General features: G+C 36.4%; 1 protein-coding gene and 1 pseudogene across 2 annotated transcripts; both read left to right on the top strand.

The window, feature by feature from the left end:
- The first annotated feature begins 7,793 nt into the window (after window positions 1–7,793).
- LOC148865039 (ras-related protein RABF1 pseudogene) lies at window positions 7,794–8,496 on the top strand (annotated as a pseudogene).
- Window positions 8,497–9,584: 1,088 nt separating this feature from the next.
- LOC148865038 (polyubiquitin-like) lies at window positions 9,585–12,295 on the top strand. Of its 2 annotated transcripts, none has more exons than XM_088981380.1 (2): window positions 9,585–9,646; window positions 10,656–12,295. In XM_088981380.1, the coding sequence occupies exon 2, from the start codon at window positions 10,656–10,658 to the stop codon at window positions 12,039–12,041; it is 1,386 nt and encodes a 461-aa protein (XP_088837506.1). In that variant the 5' UTR covers window positions 9,585–9,646; the 3' UTR covers window positions 12,042–12,295. The 2 variants fall into 2 exon arrangements, with proteins under 2 accessions (XP_088837506.1, XP_088837507.1); XM_088981381.1 differs by having other exon boundaries at window positions 10,639–12,295.
- The last annotated feature ends 8,298 nt before the right edge of the window (window positions 12,296–20,593 follow it).

Genomic DNA, 20,593 nt, shown 5'->3' with positions numbered 1-20,593 from the left:
GAAACTTTCTTTGAATTAATCACACAATCCCTTTGTGAAAAGGAAATAGGACATGACATAAGCAGGCATTTCCATTATAACCAATTTGATCATTATTTCTTTGCGAGCAGATGACAAAGATGCTTCCTTCCAACTTTTAGCCTTGTCCTCAACTCTTTCACTAATATATTTGTTTTCTTTTTTTTTTTTTTTTTAATTTTGAATTACCTAAAAAAGAGGGAATGCCAAGATAGGTAGAGGGCTTATTGACCTTTTTAATTTTTAATTTTTTTGGGGACTATCTTTTGTAATTTAGGATGGAGGTTTTGACTAAAATAGACTTCAGATTTTGAGAGATTCAGCTCTTGTCTAGAAGCCTTCCCATACTCCTCCAAGGCCTCCATAATCCTTTTTTCTTATGAGATGTTTGCTATAGAGTAGGGCCGACAATCTTGACCCCAACCCATTTGACCCACCCAACCCACCCACCTTGTAACCCACCCATACCCACCCATTCTATTGGTGGGTCAATGTGTCAAGCAACCCATTAGGGTTAGTGAAAAAGGGTTAGGGTGGGTTGGGTCGAAGTAACCATTAGGGTCAGGATGGGTTCGGCCAATGATTTTGACAATTCTCAAAAATGCGTTTAAGGAGACTTGAACTCAAGTACACCTAGCGCATTAACATTCTCTTTCAATTTCAAACCAACAAACAAAATGCAATTTTTTGATTAAAAGAGATATACAAATGATTTTATTAGCTTTTGTATTTACATGCAATTTAAACAAAAAACAAATATTTATATTTAACAACTCTAACTAAAAATTTAAAAATAATATTAAAAAAATATTATTTTATAAACTAATAGAATAAATAATCTATCAAATCTACATTTATTTAAAAAGATAAATTTTAATATAAAAAAATGTATACAAATAGAATATTAATAATAGAATAATTATTTTAATACTTAAAATTTATAAATTCTCACATGATATACATCTTAAAATATATACATATATATATTTATAAATTATTAACTAATATCTTAATTTACATTAATAAGTAATAACAAAATATTTATTATTTACAAAAAATAAAAATATTATAAACAAAAGTATTGAAGAATATAATATTAAATTGAATCTATCAAATCCACTAATCTACATTTATTTCAAAAAGTGATTTTATTTCATAAAACTTATAGAAATAAAAATATTAATAATGGAATAATTATTTTAGTAATTAAAAACTATGAATTTTTATATGATATGTATCGTAGAGATTTTAACAAAATTGATACACTCCAAGTTGAGATTATATTTTTATAAATTTTTAATTCATATTTTAATTTGATTTGATTTTTTGTTAATTTTAAAAAATTAAAAGAGTAAAATAAAATAACAATTGATATAATAATTAAAATATAATAGTTACATACATTTAGTGTCTTGGAATCTTGATTGGTCCATTATAAATAAAATTATATCTACACATCCCAATATACTAATTGTAATATATTTCTTCTTATATATCATTAAAATTTACATTTTCCATGTATTTATATACTATTTTGTGATTATTTTAATCTTAAATTTAGTGTTATTAATGTATTTATAAAATATGTATGTATTTCCCTAGCATATCCATAAGTTTCCATATTTTTGAAAGTCTCTGTTCAGGTCGAAGGTTTATGAGTTTGAGCCTTCCTCCTACCATTTTTTGCCATGTTTCTATGGTGTGTTTTCATGTTTTTTGGTGTTTTCATGCATTTTCTACAATTTTTTGGTTTTTTTTGCAATTTTCTGATTTTTCTATAAAAGTTATGCATTTTGATTTTGAATTTTTGCAATGGTTTGATATTTTTTGCATTTTTATAATTTTTGGTATTTTTTTGCATTTTCTGAAATTTTCTGGTATTTTTCTGAAACTTTATTGTATTTTCTGCATTATTTTTGTAATTTTCTAAATTTCTGTTTTTTTTTTTGTATTTCCTTCAATTTTCTGTATTTTCTACAAATTTCTAGTATTTTTTTGGCATTTTTGTATTTTTCTGGTATTTTCTGCATTTTTTGGTGGTTTCATGCATTATCTGGTATTTTCTACATTTTTACAAATTTTCTGTTATTTTTCTATATTTTTTTCTGAATTTCATGGAGTTTTTCTACATAATTTCTACATTTTCTAGTGTTTTCATGCATTTCTGCAATTTTCTAGCATTTTCTGGTATTCTTTTCTATAATTTTGCAAAATTTCTGGTATTTTGTGTATTTTTTTTCTAAATTTTCTACAATATTTCTACCGCTTTTGTAGTTTCTACAATTTCTCTAGTGTTTTTGCATTTTCTACAAATTTTTTGATATTTTTTCTACATTTTTTTTTGCACTTTCGGGTATACATGTTGACTCGACCCATTTTTGCCATGTGATAGCCTTGGTAGTGATTATTCTCTAAAAAATGTTATTTTCGGGTATACGGGTTGGCCGACTTGTTTCTATCACGTGGCAGCCTTGAGAGATGATTGTCTCAAAAATATTATTTTTAGGTATACGGGTTGACATGACCCATTTATAGCATGTGGTAGATTCGAGAGAATTTGTTCTCTCAAAAGTTTTTTCTTTTTTTGGTATATAGGTTGACCCAACCTGTTTTTGTATTTATAGGTGAGGTCGTGGATCATGGTGGATTGGTGGGTCAATATGGGTGGGTTGGTATTCAACCCTTACTCAACCCAACCCAACCCACCCATTTGCCACCCCTACATATAGAGAAAATGCAAGAATTATTTGCAAAACATAATAAATAAATAAATGAATAGTAGCAGAGCAATTGTTATTTATTTTAATGCCAAAAATGTCACCCTCTAAATGTAGCCTATTCAAAGTAATTGATAGAACCCTAGAGCATATGAGAAAGAGATAAGGGGATGATGGTTCTCCTTGTCTTAGACCTCTAGAAGGGGGTAATTTATTCACTAGGACTGCCACCGATTAGAATTTTATATGTTACAGTTCTAATACATTACCTGACCCAACAAATAAACCTTTCACCAAACCTTGTTATTTTTTCCATTGATTTTTTTTCAAAAAACATCACTCTACCCTATCATAAGCTTTATTCAATTTCGGCTTGATTGCGATAAACCCTTGTTTCTATATTGTATTCTTTATAAAGTGCAAAATTTCATGAGAGATTAGGATGTTGTCAGGAATCATTTTATTTGAAAGGAAGGCACTCTGGTTGCTACTTATGATATTGTTTTGGGACAACCTCCAATCTGTTAACAAGTACTCTTGCAATGGTTTTATATGTGTTACACACACTAATCGACATGAATTAAAAGAAAAAAAAATCCTTTACCACCATAACCACATCCCTTCCAACCACTTCCTAATATTTTTGGAAGAAGGAAGTAGGAAACCCATCTGGTCCAGGTACTTTCTAAGGGTGCATTTGGAACAAGGCTTCCCTAATCTCATCCTCATCTTTTTGGAGCCTACAACTCTCCTCCAACCCAACCACTCTATCAACATTCTCTACTAATCCACCAACATCACTAGGATTTGAAGTATCCCTTTAAAATATTCTTCCATCAACTCTAATATCTTCTCTTGGCTTGTTATTTATTGATTGTTGTCATTTCTTAGAGAAACTATTTGATTCCTAGATCTTCTTTTCATGGTTGCCAAGTGAAAATATCTAGTATCTCTATCTCCCAACCTCAACTAATTCTGCCTCGACTTTTTTGTGCCCATAGATTTTTCTCTCTTTTTAGCTCATGATCTAGTTTATGTTCTAACTCTTTGGACTTTCCTATGACAACAACAGGAACTGCCCGCCTCCATTTTCTCCTCACTAAGCTCTAATTGCATGCACTTTACTTTGTCTTGTACCTTTTCCAAAACCTGTTTATTCCATTTCAGCAATCTAACTTTCACCTCTTTACACTTTCAAGACACTCTAGACTTATTGTTCCCTTTAGCTTTTGATTTCAAGAATGAAGAACATGATCCTAGCACTCATCATAGGTAAACCAAGGTTTTTAAAACCACAATGAACCGGTTAGGGGTCAGGTTCCCAAGTCAAATAGTTCGACCAGACCAAATGGATGGCTCATTTTGACAAAAAATAAAAAAGGCCAAAATCATTGAACAGTTCGAATGGTTCGACCGCCCAGGTCAGCGATTTATTGACCAATTCAATGTTTTAGAGCAAATTAACAGTTTTGGGGTAAAATGGAACCATTCCCGATTTTCCGGTCCAACTGTCCGGCCAGTCCGATTTTGAAAACCATGAGGTAAACCATATATTCTTAAATCTGAATAGCTTTCTGCATTTTCATTCCTTAGGGATATATCCAAAAGTATTGTAATGTGATAAGATCCACTATAGTCATGATTGAAGATATTGACTTCTTCATGCAAATCTAGCCACTCCCTATTTGCTAGAGCCATATCAAATTTTTTTCTTTAATATTCTCTTGACTATCTTTGTTATTGGACCAAGTAAACCTAGGACCTTAACTTTTCACAATATCCAAACCTAGCATCCTATGAAAACTTTTATTGTTTGTAATAGATTATCCTAGCAATTTTACCCTCTCTTAAAGATCATGTGTAAATCATCAATGCAAACCCAAGGATCTTGTATCCCCTCGCCATTGATCTCATATTTAGGCTATGTTTGGTTTGAAGGAAAATGTAGGGAAGGGAAGGAAAAAGTAAAGAAACCTATACAAGGTTTGTAAAAATTTTCTTAACTTTCCCTTCTTTTCCCTACCTTTTCCTTCAAATCAAATACAACCTTATTAGAATTCTTTTCTTTTTCTCCTATTTGGTTCACCACAGATAAATGAACACAACCAAGGCTGCTTCTTCACCTCATTAATTGAAGTAGAAATAATTCTTTCATTGGTACCAACATTAATATATAGATTCCAAAAAGCTCCTGAAAGACCAACTGCATCTACCCCCAACATCCCCATCTTGTGAGGATTTTTAATCTTGTTTGACAACTCTAGAAGTGAACATTTTGTTTCCATAAAAAATATAATATCCGATTTTAATTCTCAAATTACTCTTTCTAAGGCTTGAGCTGTCAAGGGGGAGCCCAACATTGTGGCTGTGGGGGCTGAGAAAGGGCAGCCACTAACACTCTATTATTCCCAAGGCTATAAAAAAAATTAAATACCCCACCCAAACCAAAATATCACCCCCACCATTGACAATTCTTGGCCATAAACTATCAGATGTATTCACTTCCTATTGGATGTTGCAAGAAAATCTTGCGACCGCGGTTGCAGGAGATGTGGGGGCATCCCACTACTTACATTTCTAACTACAAAGTACGCTCACCTACTTCTATAGAGTAGGTCTGTTAATGATACTAGAAAATTTGAGGTCCGATCCAACATCTAATCTGATTATATCAGATTTGGATGTTGTATTTATGTAATTGGATTGAATTCGGATGATACGATCTACATTCGATTAATAATCGGATCGGATTTGGATTTGACCCCATCCAATCCGATTAAAATCCAAATATGATTATATTATACTATTTATTAATTTTAATATATAATTATATTTTAAATTATAAAAATATATTCTATATATAAATTTAGTATGCTATATTTATACTAATTTATTATATATAAAAGTTGAAAAATAAAATAAAATTTTAAATTTTTTGATATTTTAGAAAATTTAGAATGAAAATTGTGAACAAATAGGTCCAAATTCATTCTCATTCTTACTATAAGAAGAAGATTCCAATTATAGTACAAAGAAATGAATACATGGTCTACACACTTTTCATTGGTTCTTGTTTCACAAGGTATACTTGTCAATCATGTTAAAGACTTTTACAATGTTAAAAATGTCAACCGAGACATCTCACTTTATTACTAATTCATATTTTTGCTTCACAGTGCAGCTTTGCACCATAGCATTCGCCCATGAAGGATTAAGGCTTAATCCAAACAACTTTTTCTTATTCTACTCATTCTTGATCAATATTGATAATTCTAGAATTTCATTCAGTTCAAGAATGAAGAAAAACCTTAGCTGAATCAAACATGACTTTACTCTCATCTATCCAACAAAATACAATAAACCCGATGAGCATTGCCTTTGTTCACGCTGGGGTTTTCACTCAGCTGATCTAGTAGGGGTAGGGCCTTTGTATTGGTGAGTCCCAAATCTAATATATATACATTAAAGGAAAGCCCTCATACTAGAGAGCTTCCCCTAAAACAAGTGAAATCATATTTTTGGTTACTCCTACTTTCAAATAAAAACTTCTTTCGTTAGACACGTGTCAAAAAAGAGCTTTAAATGGAAGTTACCTTTACTAAAAAGGAAAAAAAAAAAAACAAAACTTATTTTAAATAATGTAGGATCCATAAAGTGGATTATTATTTAGAATAAACCTTGATTTAATCTCTTAAATTAAATAACAAATTTATATAGAAAAAATATCAAATAAAATAATAACTTAAAATTTTAACATAAAAAAAATAAAAATGGGCATCAAACAAAATTTATAAGAACAAGTTATTGGGGCTCTAGTCCCCATATTTATACATGGATCCCTTTGTCCAAAGAAAAAAAAAAACAATATTATGAACATATTGTTAACAAAAGAACATTATATGGATTCTTTCCCCTAAAAAAAATTCTCTTAATATACCTACTTCGCTCTTAGCCTGTTGGCTAATAGTTTGAGCTGAAGATAGACCTGTTGGCTAAAGTTTGACCAATAACATTTTTATTGGCCAAGGAAATAGCCCATGAGCCGCCTTGTGGCCTAGCCTCTTGATAGGTCTGTAAACGGTATCTAATTGTCTAAATTCAATTTTTTTGGTAAAAAATTAGAATTTGATCCTATTAAGGATGATTCAAATTTGATCCATTTACTAACAAAATTGGTCTGAATGTTGTGTTTTTAATTCATTTTATTAATAATATATTATAGGGTAAATTACAAAGACCTTCCGTCCAAAAAATCCATTACAATATTTTTTAATCCCCATACTACCCTTTAATTAGACGAGAAAAACACTGTTCATCTTCCCTGACCTTCCCATACTATTCTACAGTTCGAGTTGCAGACATAATCGAGTCTATATCGATTGGTTATGGTGGGCTGGCCAGTGTAGAGCAGATCAGGAGCGTTAATGGGGTTGATGGCCAGGGACGACTGTGGAGTGGTCAGAGCCTTGTCAATTTGTTGCCATGCACATGCTTCAATAACACTAGTAATGGCATTACGACGATTTATTTGTCTTATTTAGTGCACGCAGGGGAGAGCTTAAGCAGAATCGGAGCAACGCATGGTACGACTATAGCAGAGTTGGTGTCCGTTAATGGGTTAACACATCCATCCTTTAAACTTCAAAGCTTCAACACACCCATTGTTGAATTTAAGACGGCAAACGAGCAGTAGCACAGAACATCAACAGTTTGGTCAGATCAAAGGATCTGCAGGTGGTGGAGCATTACTTCCTAACGATAAATGCATCGTTCTGCAACTAGAGAGCGAATTCATTAAGATAAGTACCATGTCACCATCATTTCCAATACGTAGACATGCTTTGGTGCTTTAGTTTGAGATAAGTTTTTGTTGTTATTTGGTTCATGAAAAGGCAAAAAAAAAAATCGACTCTTTGTATTCTTGCTTTTTTTTTTGAAATTATATTGTTTCTGCTATTCCAAATCCAAAACCCAATATGAGTTTGTTGGAAATCTTGTTAACTCCCCTTATGGAAGTGGTAAAATGCGTACTAATCTCTGTCAGGAGCCCTAGAAGAACCAGGCAGGTCTCACCGCGCCATGGGTTGCTCCTCCTCCCTTCCAGAAACCACGTCTTCTGGACGGTTGGATGGTTTCAGTACTGAGAATGTTGAAGCAACTGACTCAAAAAATTTACAAGTGAAGCTGGTGCTTTTAGGGGACTCTGGTGTTGGTAAAAGCTGTATTGTTCTTCGTTTTGTTCGTGGTCAGTTTGATCCATCACCCAAAGTGGCTGTTGGAGCTTCATTTTTATCACAGACAATAGCATTGCAAGATTCTACAACAGTCAAGTTTGAAATATGGGACACTACAGGGAAAGAGAGATATGCTGCATTGGCCCCCCTTTACTACCGAAGAGTTGTAGTTGCGGTAGTTGTGTATGACATAACAAATCCACAGTCATTCAACAAAGCTCAGTACTGGGTTAAGGAGCTACAAAAACATGGGAGCCTCGATATTGTCTTGGCTTTGTTAGGGAACAAAGCTGATCTCCAAAAAAAAACGAGAAGTATCCATTGAAGATGGTATGGACCATGCGGAGAAGAATAGGATGTTCTTTATTGAGACACCTACAAAGACGACATATAATATTAATCAGCTATTTGAGGAAATTGCTAAAAGGTTGCCTCGTGCTCCCTCTTCATCATTGCAGAAAGGACACCAATTGCACTATAGATTACAGAATTCCAATACCTATCTTTCTTCTGCACTGTACTTCTGAATTTGTTTATATCGTGAATTACCCTGTTATCTTTGATCTATTTATAATGGGTTTTCGGTATGATTCAAAAAAAAAAAATGTCTGTCAGGAAGTAGATTGGTTATATTTTTCATTATAGAAGGAACATCAACAACCTTAATGAACTTACAAAAATCTTAATTTCGAGGAGAGATCATATACAACAGCTATTGAGTGCAGCTCAAACGAGAGGAGAGGAAGCCAACCGGTCGGTAATGCAAACCTAGGTAGAAAGAGTGGATGCCATATTAACACAAGTTCATAGTTGGTTTCCTAACCCTGACAATGCAGAGAGAAATAACAGTGAATGTTTTATTGGATATTGTCCTGCTCGTTACGTTTTGAGTAAAAGAGCAGAGTTGAAGACAGTGGAGATCAATTCTTTAATTGGCAAAGCAAAACTGTTTATGAATGAGAGTTGAAGATAGTGGAGATCAAGCAAGATAGTGGAGATCAATTCCTCCGTCCTTTCAGTTCGGAGAGTTGGGAAAGAGAAAGAATGAGAGAGGATTGTGAGGGAGGGGAAAAGAAGATAAGAAAGGAAAAACCATAGGTTAAATAGGTTTTAAGAGAAAAGGGTAAAAAAAGAAGTTAGAAAAAGTTTAATGGGGGTATTTTGATAATTTAACGCATTCTGTCATCTAACTTAACTTAACGGTAAAGGGGGGTCTTTGTCCCATACCCATAGTACAGGGGGTTTTTGTAATTTACCCTATTATATTTTGATGAATTTTAGTTTAATTTATTATTACCATTCTATCGGGTTCGGTATCCTCTTTTTTAATAACCAGTTCGGGTTGAGGCAAACCGTGTCAAACCCGACCCATTGAATCCCATGAAGGGCATGCATGATGCATGATCCACCCTCCTCACATTACAATATGCCAAAACCAATTTGGCAATTTGGGATTTATTCGACTTCGTACCGGAGAAGGCAAGTTTCGGACTTTCGGTATTATCCGTAAACACGGTATCATAGTCATAGAAAGCTGTAAATTTGTCTGCTTTGGAATTGGAGGTCACGGACTCAACTCTTCCTATTAAAGGGCTTTCCTTTCTCCTCTCCGTTCGTGCTCGTCTTCTCTAATTCCCTTCTCATTTTCTCCATCCGATCTCTCTTTTTCTTCCCAAGGTATGCCTCTCTCATCGCTTCAAATTCTTTCTTTTCTTTGTCCTCTGTTCTCTTTCGATGATTTTTTCCTGTTTATTTGATTGTTTCCCTGTAATTACTGTCATATGTTCTTATTTTGTTAAGTGGATTTTGTCTTTAGATGGCGATTGGTTTGCCGATGTCTTCTTTTCTTTCTTTTTATTCCTTTTTATTTTGATTGATGGTCGTTGTGGATTCATGCCTTGTTCTCTCAGATTTTATTGTTCTGGCTTAATTTAGATGTTTAGGTTTTGATGAATGAATTATTGTAGGCATTTGAATTGTTCAGAAATGTTTTGTTTCGTCAAGTTCTTTTTCTCCTCTGATAGATATGTGATTCGTAAGGGTTTGTGATCTTGTTGGTTATCCTCCATACTCGAGATTTCAATCGCTTCTATGTGTTTTTGAGATTACCGATCTTCTGGGATGAAATTCGAAGTTAGGGTTTTGATCTTTTAATGACGCTTAGCAATATGGGTTTCCATCCTGAAGGGATCTGTGCATGTGATGGATATAACCCTCATGATCCTTTATGTTATTGATTTGTCGTGGTCTTAGGGATTACTGTGGGTACGGCTATATTTTTATGAAATTATTGGACATTCAAATTTTCTTTCCTTAGCTTCCCTATCTGTATACTTTGATAATTTTCTTTACTTTAAATGGTGCTTTATTCTAGAAAATTAATCTTATTCATTTAGTTTTTATTAAGTTGGTTGATTAGTGGAGATCATGAATGTTCAGATCTACGTTTTGATATCGTTTTCATGGGGATTCTGGCATTGATTCTTCAGTTCTGGTTTTTATTTGATTTGTAGTTCTGTGGGAGGGTGAATTAAAAAAAAAAGGTATATTATTTTCTATGAATGGTTTGGCAATTGGTTGAAGGCTTGGGAGGTTTTTTTAGCCTTTACCTTATTATTTCTAATACTGGGTTTTGGTTATCTTCCATTTTTTGTCTGGATTGAATTTAGGTTTTCCTTTGCTACAGATGCAAATTTTCGTTAAGACCCTCACAGGAAAGACCATCACTCTCGAGGTCGAGAGCTCTGATACCATTGATAATGTTAAGGCAAAGATCCAAGACAAGGAGGGAATCCCCCCAGACCAGCAGAGGTTGATCTTTGCTGGAAAGCAGCTTGAGGATGGCAGGACATTGGCCGATTACAATATCCAGAAGGAGTCTACTCTCCACCTTGTTCTTCGTTTGAGGGGAGGAATGCAAATTTTTGTCAAGACTCTCACCGGAAAGACGATCACTCTTGAAGTTGAGAGCTCTGACACGATTGACAATGTCAAGGCAAAGATTCAGGACAAGGAAGGCATTCCCCCAGATCAACAAAGGTTGATTTTTGCTGGGAAGCAGCTTGAGGATGGAAGGACCCTGGCAGACTACAACATCCAGAAGGAGTCTACCTTGCACCTGGTCCTCCGTCTCCGTGGGGGTATGCAGATCTTTGTCAAGACTCTCACTGGAAAAACCATTACCCTTGAAGTTGAGAGCTCTGATACAATTGATAACGTGAAGGCGAAAATTCAGGACAAGGAAGGCATCCCACCAGACCAGCAGAGGCTAATCTTTGCCGGGAAACAGCTCGAGGATGGTCGGACACTTGCTGATTACAATATCCAGAAGGAGTCTACCCTGCATCTGGTTCTTAGACTTCGTGGGGGCATGCAGATTTTTGTTAAGACCCTCACAGGGAAAACCATCACACTCGAAGTTGAGAGCTCGGACACAATTGACAATGTCAAGGCTAAGATTCAGGACAAGGAAGGCATTCCACCAGACCAGCAAAGGCTTATTTTTGCTGGAAAGCAGCTGGAGGATGGACGGACTCTTGCAGACTACAACATTCAGAAGGAGTCCACTCTTCACCTCGTCCTCCGTCTTCGAGGTGGTATGCAGATTTTTGTGAAGACCCTGACTGGGAAGACCATCACTCTAGAGGTTGAGAGCTCAGATACCATTGACAACGTGAAGGCAAAGATTCAGGACAAGGAGGGGATCCCACCAGACCAGCAGAGGCTGATATTTGCTGGGAAGCAGCTGGAGGATGGTCGCACCTTGGCTGACTACAACATACAAAAGGAATCCACATTGCATCTGGTGCTCCGTCTTCGTGGTGGGATGCAGATCTTCGTGAAGACCTTGACAGGGAAGACGATCACACTGGAGGTGGAGAGCTCTGATACCATAGACAATGTGAAGGCTAAGATTCAGGACAAAGAGGGGATCCCACCTGATCAGCAGAGGCTCATCTTTGCCGGCAAGCAACTTGAGGATGGTCGCACCCTTGCGGACTACAACATTCAGAAAGAGTCCACCCTTCATCTTGTCCTCCGTCTTCGTGGCGGTCTTGACGATTTGGCCTGAGTAGTGCCTTCGTGTCTCCTCCAGTCCAGTCTTATATGAATCTCGGTTTGTTATGTTTTGATTTTTCAACTTTGAACTTCGTAGCATCCATTAGCTTTGGCTTACTATTATAATATTCTATTACTCGAAAGTCGAAGCTGTGCCTTATTTCTATCCTATGTTCAAGTTTGTGTGTTAATGGGTGATCAAGGAATTCACATTTAAGTATCAATTGTAGTAATTTATGGTCATGGTTATTAGTATCTTGTTACTAACATCTTTTCTATGTGATGATGCTTAAAAACAAAGTATTAGTTAAAATTCTGCTTCTGCTAAATGGCTTAAAGACGAGCACAGGAAACAGTTTTGGGGAACGGATATTTTGGTAGTCGGTGAACGAGGTTAGGACGATGAATGTTCTATTGGTATTTCCGACTCAACGTTTCACCCATTTTTCTTCGTTACGTAAAATGTTATGAATTACTTTGATTAGGTAAATAACCTTCAGAAAGAGAAATGAAGCAATTATTTGTAGCGTATACGTTATGAATTACTTTGATTAGGTAAATAACCTTCAGTAAGAGAGATGAAGCAATTATTTGTATGTTATGATGTACTCAATTTATTTATGCACGGTATTCCTTACTAAACCAAAGACATTGGGATATATCATTATGCATATATATGGTGAAAAGAATTAGGGTGCAGTGATGCACATTGATGTTAATAACTCAACTTCAATAATAAACTATTAGGACTCACTTGAAAAATGTCAAAAAATTATGGAACATTTATTTTAAGAAAATAAAAAGAATTAAATGTTAATTCTTGGGGGATTAATATTGTTCTTACTAGTATTTATATATTTTAAATGAATATGCACAAACAAAAATGGATTAAATGTTAATATGTAAAACAATTTTACGCATGCTTTCACATTTATACTAGACTTACAGTGGTGTACTTTGTCTTGCAGCCTATTTATCGCATGTTTAAGTCTTTTGCTTCTTTGTAGCCTTTTTATTAGACGTGCCAACAAGTGAGTGTTAATAAAGGATACATAAAAAAGAGTTGCATGGTATGGAACATTTTATTTTACCCTTCACATAAAAAGATTTCAAATGGACCATCGTTGTCACTCGATACTCTCCAAATTCAAGAAATCTGTTGTCACACATCACCCAATACCTTCAAACCCCATCAAAACCTCCTGATCAAACAATTGATCAGATTTCAGACCCTAAATGACCATTTTATCCTTTACATAAAAATATTCTAAATGGACCATCTTCCTCGCCCAATACTCTTCAAATTTAAGATATCCGCCACCATCCTATATATCCAAACCCCATAAAAACCTCCTGATCGACAACACAAATTTTAGGTCCTAAAATGACCATTTTATCCCTCATCCAAAAAGATTCCAAATCAAAGGCTCTTATTGGCTATAATTATCCAAATTCAAGATTTGCATTACAGTATGCCCTCCGATATGCCTAGACCATACCGTCACCTTCCTATACATTTTGATCGACCATCTTCATTTTTTTAGACCCAAAATTGACCATTTTACCCCTTTATCAAGAAAGATCTCGATTTGACGCCCCCATTGATCGATACACTCTAAATCATGATTTCCTACTCTAACACACTCCCTGAGGTTGTCAAATCCAATCACTGCCCTTTTCAAACACCTTAGAACTCCCATGGAATTTTTTGTTACAAAATTCTCCATTTTACCTATCCATCCATGAAGATTCCAATTCATGCGATCTCATTGGTTGAGACAAACCCTAACATCTTGAGGTTTAACCTAAGCCCTTGAATCCTGCACACCACACCCCTTAGACTTATCCCTTCATTGCAAAAAACCCCCTTGCACTTTTTCATTTAGGTCCATGCACATTCTTAGAAATCATCCAAAGTCCTCATCTAAGGGTAGAATCAATCCTAGCTCTAAATTTGAGCCCACACTTTCTCCACCCTAGGGTTGGCTCAACCTCTAGCAAACACTCCCCAAAACTCTAAAACTCAAAACCCTAGCCACCTTTCTCCATATTTACCTCTTAGTTTTGAATTTTGAATTTCAAATTTCAAAATTCAAATTTGAATTTTAAACTTTAAAGCTCAATAAATGGAAGAGACAAGGGGGAGCCTTTTAAGGAAGGTTGTTTCCTAGTGTTAATTGTGGTCAAAAGGGAGAACCAATAGGAAAAAAAGGAAAGAATAAAAATTAAAAAAATCTAGAAGCCTCTCACCCCTTGGATTGGAACCAATAAATCCCAACCTTCTATCTTTTGGACATTTCACACTAAAAGCTTAAAACCTAACCATACACTAACAAAACTCCCCCCATTCAGTTCAAACTCAACCAACTCATCCCAAACCAACCCAAATCAAACCAGCCCCTCACCCATTTGGTTTGAAGAAAAAGGCCAATAAAAAATCAAAAGAAAAGAAACAAAAAACCTAAAACTAAACCAACCCAACTGAACACTAATTCATACACACACCTTCTCTCACACTCACCTCCCACCAGCGAACCAAGCTCTCTCCATCTTTCCCATTATCTTCGTCAACCTCCCTCTGCCCTCCATGAAACTTCTCACCATGACCTGAACCAAACCTCCATCCTATCAACCTTCATCTACTTTCTCTCCATCCACTATTTTCTTCCAAAAAGAACAAAAAGAAAAGAAGAAAACCCTAAGAGAGATCGGCCATGGGAAGAAGAAAACAAGAAGGGTGAAGAAGAAAGCAAAAAGGGAGGAAGAAGAAAAAACAAAAGGTAATGGAGCAAGCTCCTTCACCATTTTTTGACCAAGGTAAATCTTCTCTCTCTCTCTCTCTATCTATCTCTATCTCTCTCTCATGAAACTCATCTCTCCAACACCCAACCAAACCCCACTCTCAGACTCTCATCTCCTTCCCTCTCTCCTCCCCTAAAATACCATGACCGAATCCCTCTAGCCTCCATCTTTCCCTCCAAACACCACCTTCTTTTTCTCCATTATCTTCCATCATAACAGAACCCCCAAGCCCTTCATCTTCTTTCTTCTCTTCCCTTCAAATAAATCTGAACCCAAACCCTAGAGACGTGCCCCATTCAACCATGTAAATCAAACCAAAAAGAAAGAAGACAAGCCTTGGTAGAGTTCAGCCAAGAGAGAAGAAGAAGAAGAAGAAAAGGGAAGGAAAAATGAAGAAATCCGACCCAAGAACCCTAGGGCCAAATCGGTCCAAGGTAGAATGCAAAAAAGAAGATAGGGAATAATCAATAAGTAAGGGGAATTCGAGCCAGATCCCTTGCCTAGTTGATTCAAACAAGACCTCACTCAAAGTGGACTGAGAACATTTCAGCACCATCTTTTCTAACAACTTTTGTCATTGCCCTCAACACATTTGCTTAAAGGCCACAAAGAGTACTTTTATTTCCTTGAATCTCATTAGTGTTCTAGGCAGTCCTTTATTTTCAGCATTAAATTATCTCATTGCTGGATGGTGTATGTCTTCTTTTGAAATCAATTTCATTATTATTATGTGTAGGGTATATGTTGAATAACTTAGAAGAATCAAATGAATATTGTATATCTTCATCAATGTCTCTTTAATCTAATTTAGATCATTATCATGCTCAAATTGTGTAACATATATTGGAATCACTTGTCTAGGTGTTAGAATTATGCTAGGCCAATTTAGTTTCATTTACCATCTTCTTAGCATGTCTTAGTTGCATAGAAAAGTGTAGGAGTGCATTTGATTTTGGTTTTGGCATAGTATGTTTCTTTCTATTTATGTGTTTGCTTCTTTATCTTTCTTGTGGAGTCAATTGTGTAAAGTCTTCTCATGATGGTAGTGAGTTCCTTGAATATCTAATTCACTTTACTCACTTGTAGAAAGTCTAGGAGTGGATAAAAAGGGGTTGAGAGAAGATCTCTCCATCACCTTGCTTCAATGTGTTCATCATTCTTTTGATATGAGAAAATATCATCATAGAGTGAGTAAAAGTCTTTGGTTGCTTTAATTTTTCTCCTTGCTTTATTTCTAGGGGAATTGGTACTACATATTAAGTATGGGACTGGGGTGCCATATAGCCATTTGGTTTGAAGAAAAAGACCAATAAAAAAAACAAAAAACTCTTGACAATAAATTTGATTGAAATATGAGAAAGTAGAGAAGAAAAGGAAAGAAGAGAGAGGATAAGGAAGAAAGGAAGAAGAAAAAAGTTTGGAGCAATAGAACTGTGCTGGTGGCACCAACTTTTATTATATTATATAGGGCAGTAGAAATAAGAAGGGAAAAGATCCTCGTGCCCCTGCTGTAAGTGAGTATAATATCAGACATAACAGAAATAAAAAACGCTTTAACTAGACAAACAAACCCTAACACAAATAACTAAATTATTTCAACACTCCCCCTGAAGTTGGAGCATACATGTCAATCATGCCCAACTTGTCACACAAATCATTGTGCCGCACATGATGAATACCTTTGGTGAAGATATCTGCAAGTTGTTCTTCTGAGCTGACATATGGAGTACACACTTCTCCATTTACAAGTTTCTCTCTAATAAAATGCTTGTCTACTTCAATGTGTTTCGTCCTATCATGTAGGATTGGATTAGCAACAATATTGATGGCAGCTTTATTGTCACAGTAGATTGACATAGGATTGTTCACTGCAAAACCCAGTTCACCTAAAAAATTTCTTATCCACATGATTTTAGCAACCCCATGAGACATCGCTCTATATTCTGCTTTAGCACTAGATCTAGCCACCAATTTTGTTTTTTACTTCTCCATGTGACCAGGTTTCCTCTTACAAAGGTACAATACCCACTGGTAGACTTCTAGTCATCAACTACTTCTGCCCAATCAGCATCAATATATACTTTCACCTTTAAGTGACCATGTTTCTGGAACAACAAACCAGCTTCGGGAAACTTCTTGAGGTATATAAGGATCCTCTCTACAGCTTCAAAGTGAGTTGTCCTAGGATTGTGCATGAACTAAGGACACCCACTGCATAAGCAATATCAGGCCTGGTCATAGACAAATACAAGAGTCTCCCTACGAGTCTTTGGAACTTCTTCACATCTTTCAAAAACTCTCCCTGACTATCTCCCAGATGATGATTAGATTCAATTGGCGAGTCAATTGGTTTTACCCCAACTTGCATGTATCTTCTAGTAGATCTAGTACATATTTCCGTTAGGAAATAAAGATGCCCTTCTGAGAGCGGGCAGCTTCAATTCCAAGGAAATAACGTAAGGGTCCTAGATCTTTCACCTCAAATTGAGTGGCTAAGAATTTATTTAGTCTTTGTATTTCAGCCTCCCAATCTCCTGTGGTCACTATGTCATCCACATTCACAATAAGAGCTGCAATTTTTCCTTCACCTCTTATCACAAATAGAGTGTGATCTGACTAGCATTGTTTGAACCCCATCTATTGAACTGCTAAATGGAACTTACTAAACCAAGCCCGAGGTGATTGTTGCAACCCATATAAAGATTTTTTTAATCTGCTCACCTTTTGTTCACTGCTTTTGGCACAGAAACCTGGAGGTTGGGTCATGTACACTTCCTCTTCCAAGTCACCATTCAAGAAAGAATTTTTTATGTCCAATTGGTGAAGTTCTCAGTCAAGATTTGCTGCCAATGAAAAAAGGATTCTGATAGAGTTCATCTTGGCTACTGGAGCAAAAGTCTCTACATAGTCCACTCCATGTACCTGTGTAAAACCTCTTGCTACTAGTTTAGCCTTGTACCTTTCAACAGTTCCATCAGTCTTGTGTTTCACTGTGAACACCCATTCGCAACCCACTGGTTCCTTTCCTTCAGGAAGGTCCACCAACTCCCAAGTGCCATTTTTGTGTAATGCATCAATTTCTTCCTGCATTGCATCTATCTATTCAGGTTTAGATAAAACTTCTGCCACATTCTTAGGAACGGGGACACTGTCCACAGAAGAGAGGAATGCACAGAATGAAGGTGAAACGTGATCTTAAGACATAAAATTAGAGATAGGATGATTAGTGGTACAAGATCTAACACCCTTTCTCTTAGCAATAGGAATATCAAGATCATTGATGACAGGTGAATCAACATTTAGAGGAACATGCATATCAATAGGAGCAAGTGTACCTGGCTGATGAGACAGATCTGCCTTTGGTGAATCCGATGGTATTAGTTGCATAGTGTTAGGTTCCACGACTCTTGAACTCTGCTGGCTTTTATAGCGATGATGAAAAACCCGAAATGGAGGAGGATTGGGTAAATGAGGTAGTTGAGTTTGAGTTGCCTGTTTCTCCTCAATTGAGTAAACTTGCGAGAGATAGGATCATAGTAGCGATACCCCTTTTGAGATAAAGGGTAACCAAGGAAAACACAAGGAATAGCCCTAGGATCAAGCTTACCTCGAGTAGGGGACAAGTTATGGGCAAAGCAACGACACCCAAAAGCACGCATCGGAATGGTAGACAACGGAGCTGTAGGAAACATAAGCTGATGTGGGGCCTTATACTCTAGTAACTGAGATGGCATACGGTTGATGGTGTATGTAGCACACAAAACTACATCCATCCAAAAACGCTTTGGCACATTCATATGAATTAATAAGCCACGAGCTACTTCGAGAAGGTGACGGTTCTTTCGTTCAGCAACACCATTTTGTTGGGGTGTCATGGCACAAGAGCTTCGCTAAAGTGACCCACTCGAAGTAAAAAACTCTGTGAGATCACTATGAAAGTATTCCTTCGCATTGTCTGACCGGAAGATATGGATTTCAGTTTGGAACTAAGCGAACACCATGCATTGAAAGTCTTTCACAATTTTAGGCACTTCATCTCGAGATCACATAGGGTAAACCCAAGTGTATCTAGAGTAATCATCAATCAAGATAATGAAGTACTTATATCCAGTCTCAGTGGGTAGAGTAACAGGGCCCCAAACATCAGAATAAACAATATGAAATGGAAATCCAGATCTTTTATTTCTCAAAAGGTAAAGAACTTCTACAATGTTTACTCAATTGACATGTCTGACACTATAACTGACTCACTTACAATGACTCAAACAACTTTGGGAACATAACTTTTAATGACTCAAAAGAAAGATGACCTAGACGACTATGCCATGAATAGGCTTGACTCTCACTTGACAAACTCATGGACTCTGTAGCCACAAGACCAGCTTTATTCTCCAACACGTAGAGGCCATCCACCATGCTTCCTCTACCAATCGTCTTCCCCGAGGCCAAATCCTGAAACACACATGAAGACGGAAAAAAAGTGACTGAACAGTTCAAGGAGTGAGTTATACTACTAATGAACAACAAATTAATAGGTAATTTCGGAACATGCAGTACATTAGAAAAGGTAAGGCCGAGTGGGAGAGGTATGGTACCTTGGCCAGCTATGGTAGAAAAAGAACCATCAGCTAGTCTCACATTCTCTCTCCCAGAGAGAAGGTTATATGTCTGAAATAAAATTGACTTACCGGTCATGTGGTTTGAGGCTCTGGTGTTAATAACCCAAGGAGAATCAGTGGTATGAGATAACACATGGAAGGCAATGGCAGCGTTACCTGCTGTAGACGCGAAAGAGGTAGAGGGAGTAGGACCATAATCCATCTGGCGGAGAGTCCTACTATACAATTCCAAATGGTTATGAAAGGAGTTAATAATTTCTTCCTTAGGGTCAGAATTGGGATGCCTCTCCTAAGTTACCAATGGATAGTCTCTATCGACGCCATATTAGCTGAGTTATACTTTTTCTGATTCTATTGGCTTGGTTTCTTGCCTTGATCAGGTGTTGACTTCTTACCCAAATCCTGTGCCCATTTAGGTTTTCCATGGAGATCCCAACATGTATCTCTCGTGTGTTGTGTCTTCTGGTAGTGAGTGCACCAAAGTTTACTCTTATCATCTGTTCTTTTCTAAGAGTCATCTTTCTTAAAAGCACCTCCGACATTTGTATCTGAATTTCCCCGGACAGCTAGGGCAAGTGACTCCCCCTCTACACAATTCATCACACTTCTTCTACTCTCTTCTAACTGCACTAGGGCATACACCTCCTGAACTGATAGCAAGTCTTTACTACCCAAGATCTACACCCTGATGGACTCATATGAAGGATTCAGCCCTAGGAGAAAGGCAAAGACCCGTTGCTGAGATATAAGTGACTTATACGCCTTTGCATCTTCATCACACTTCCAATTCACATTTTGGTAGTGATCAAGTTCTTTCCACATCGATGTCAAATCAAAATAGTACATCGAGAGACTCCTCTCCCCCTGCTTGCAAGTAGAGGATTCAACTTGCAGTTGATATATCTTGGCATAGTGTCTCTGCTCTGAATAGGTGGACTTTGCTTGTTCTCATATCTCATAAGCAGTTTCAACCCACATAAAAGTTTTCCTTACCCGTGGCAACATGGAAACCAAGAGCCATGACATCACCATACTATTCTCTTGGTTCCACCTATCATATTCAGCACTTCCATTCGGTTCCTTCATTCTCCCATTGATGTATCCTATTTTCCCCCTAGCAGTGATGTAGAGTTTTATTCCCCTA

Source organism: Nelumbo lutea, chromosome 3, assembly GCF_056320005.1.
Source record: "Nelumbo lutea isolate HS-2025 chromosome 3, American lotus-T2T, whole genome shotgun sequence".
Classification (NCBI taxonomy): domain Eukaryota; kingdom Viridiplantae; phylum Streptophyta; class Magnoliopsida; order Proteales; family Nelumbonaceae; genus Nelumbo; species Nelumbo lutea.
The sequence above is the reverse complement of the archived record's forward strand: the minus strand, read 5'-3'. Positions and strand labels throughout refer to the sequence as shown.

Excerpts from the sequence above, each read along its gene's own strand:
- LOC148865038 (XM_088981380.1), top strand. The coding sequence starts at position 10,656 with ATGCAAATTTTCGTTAAGACCCTCACAGGAAAGACCATCACTCTCGAG.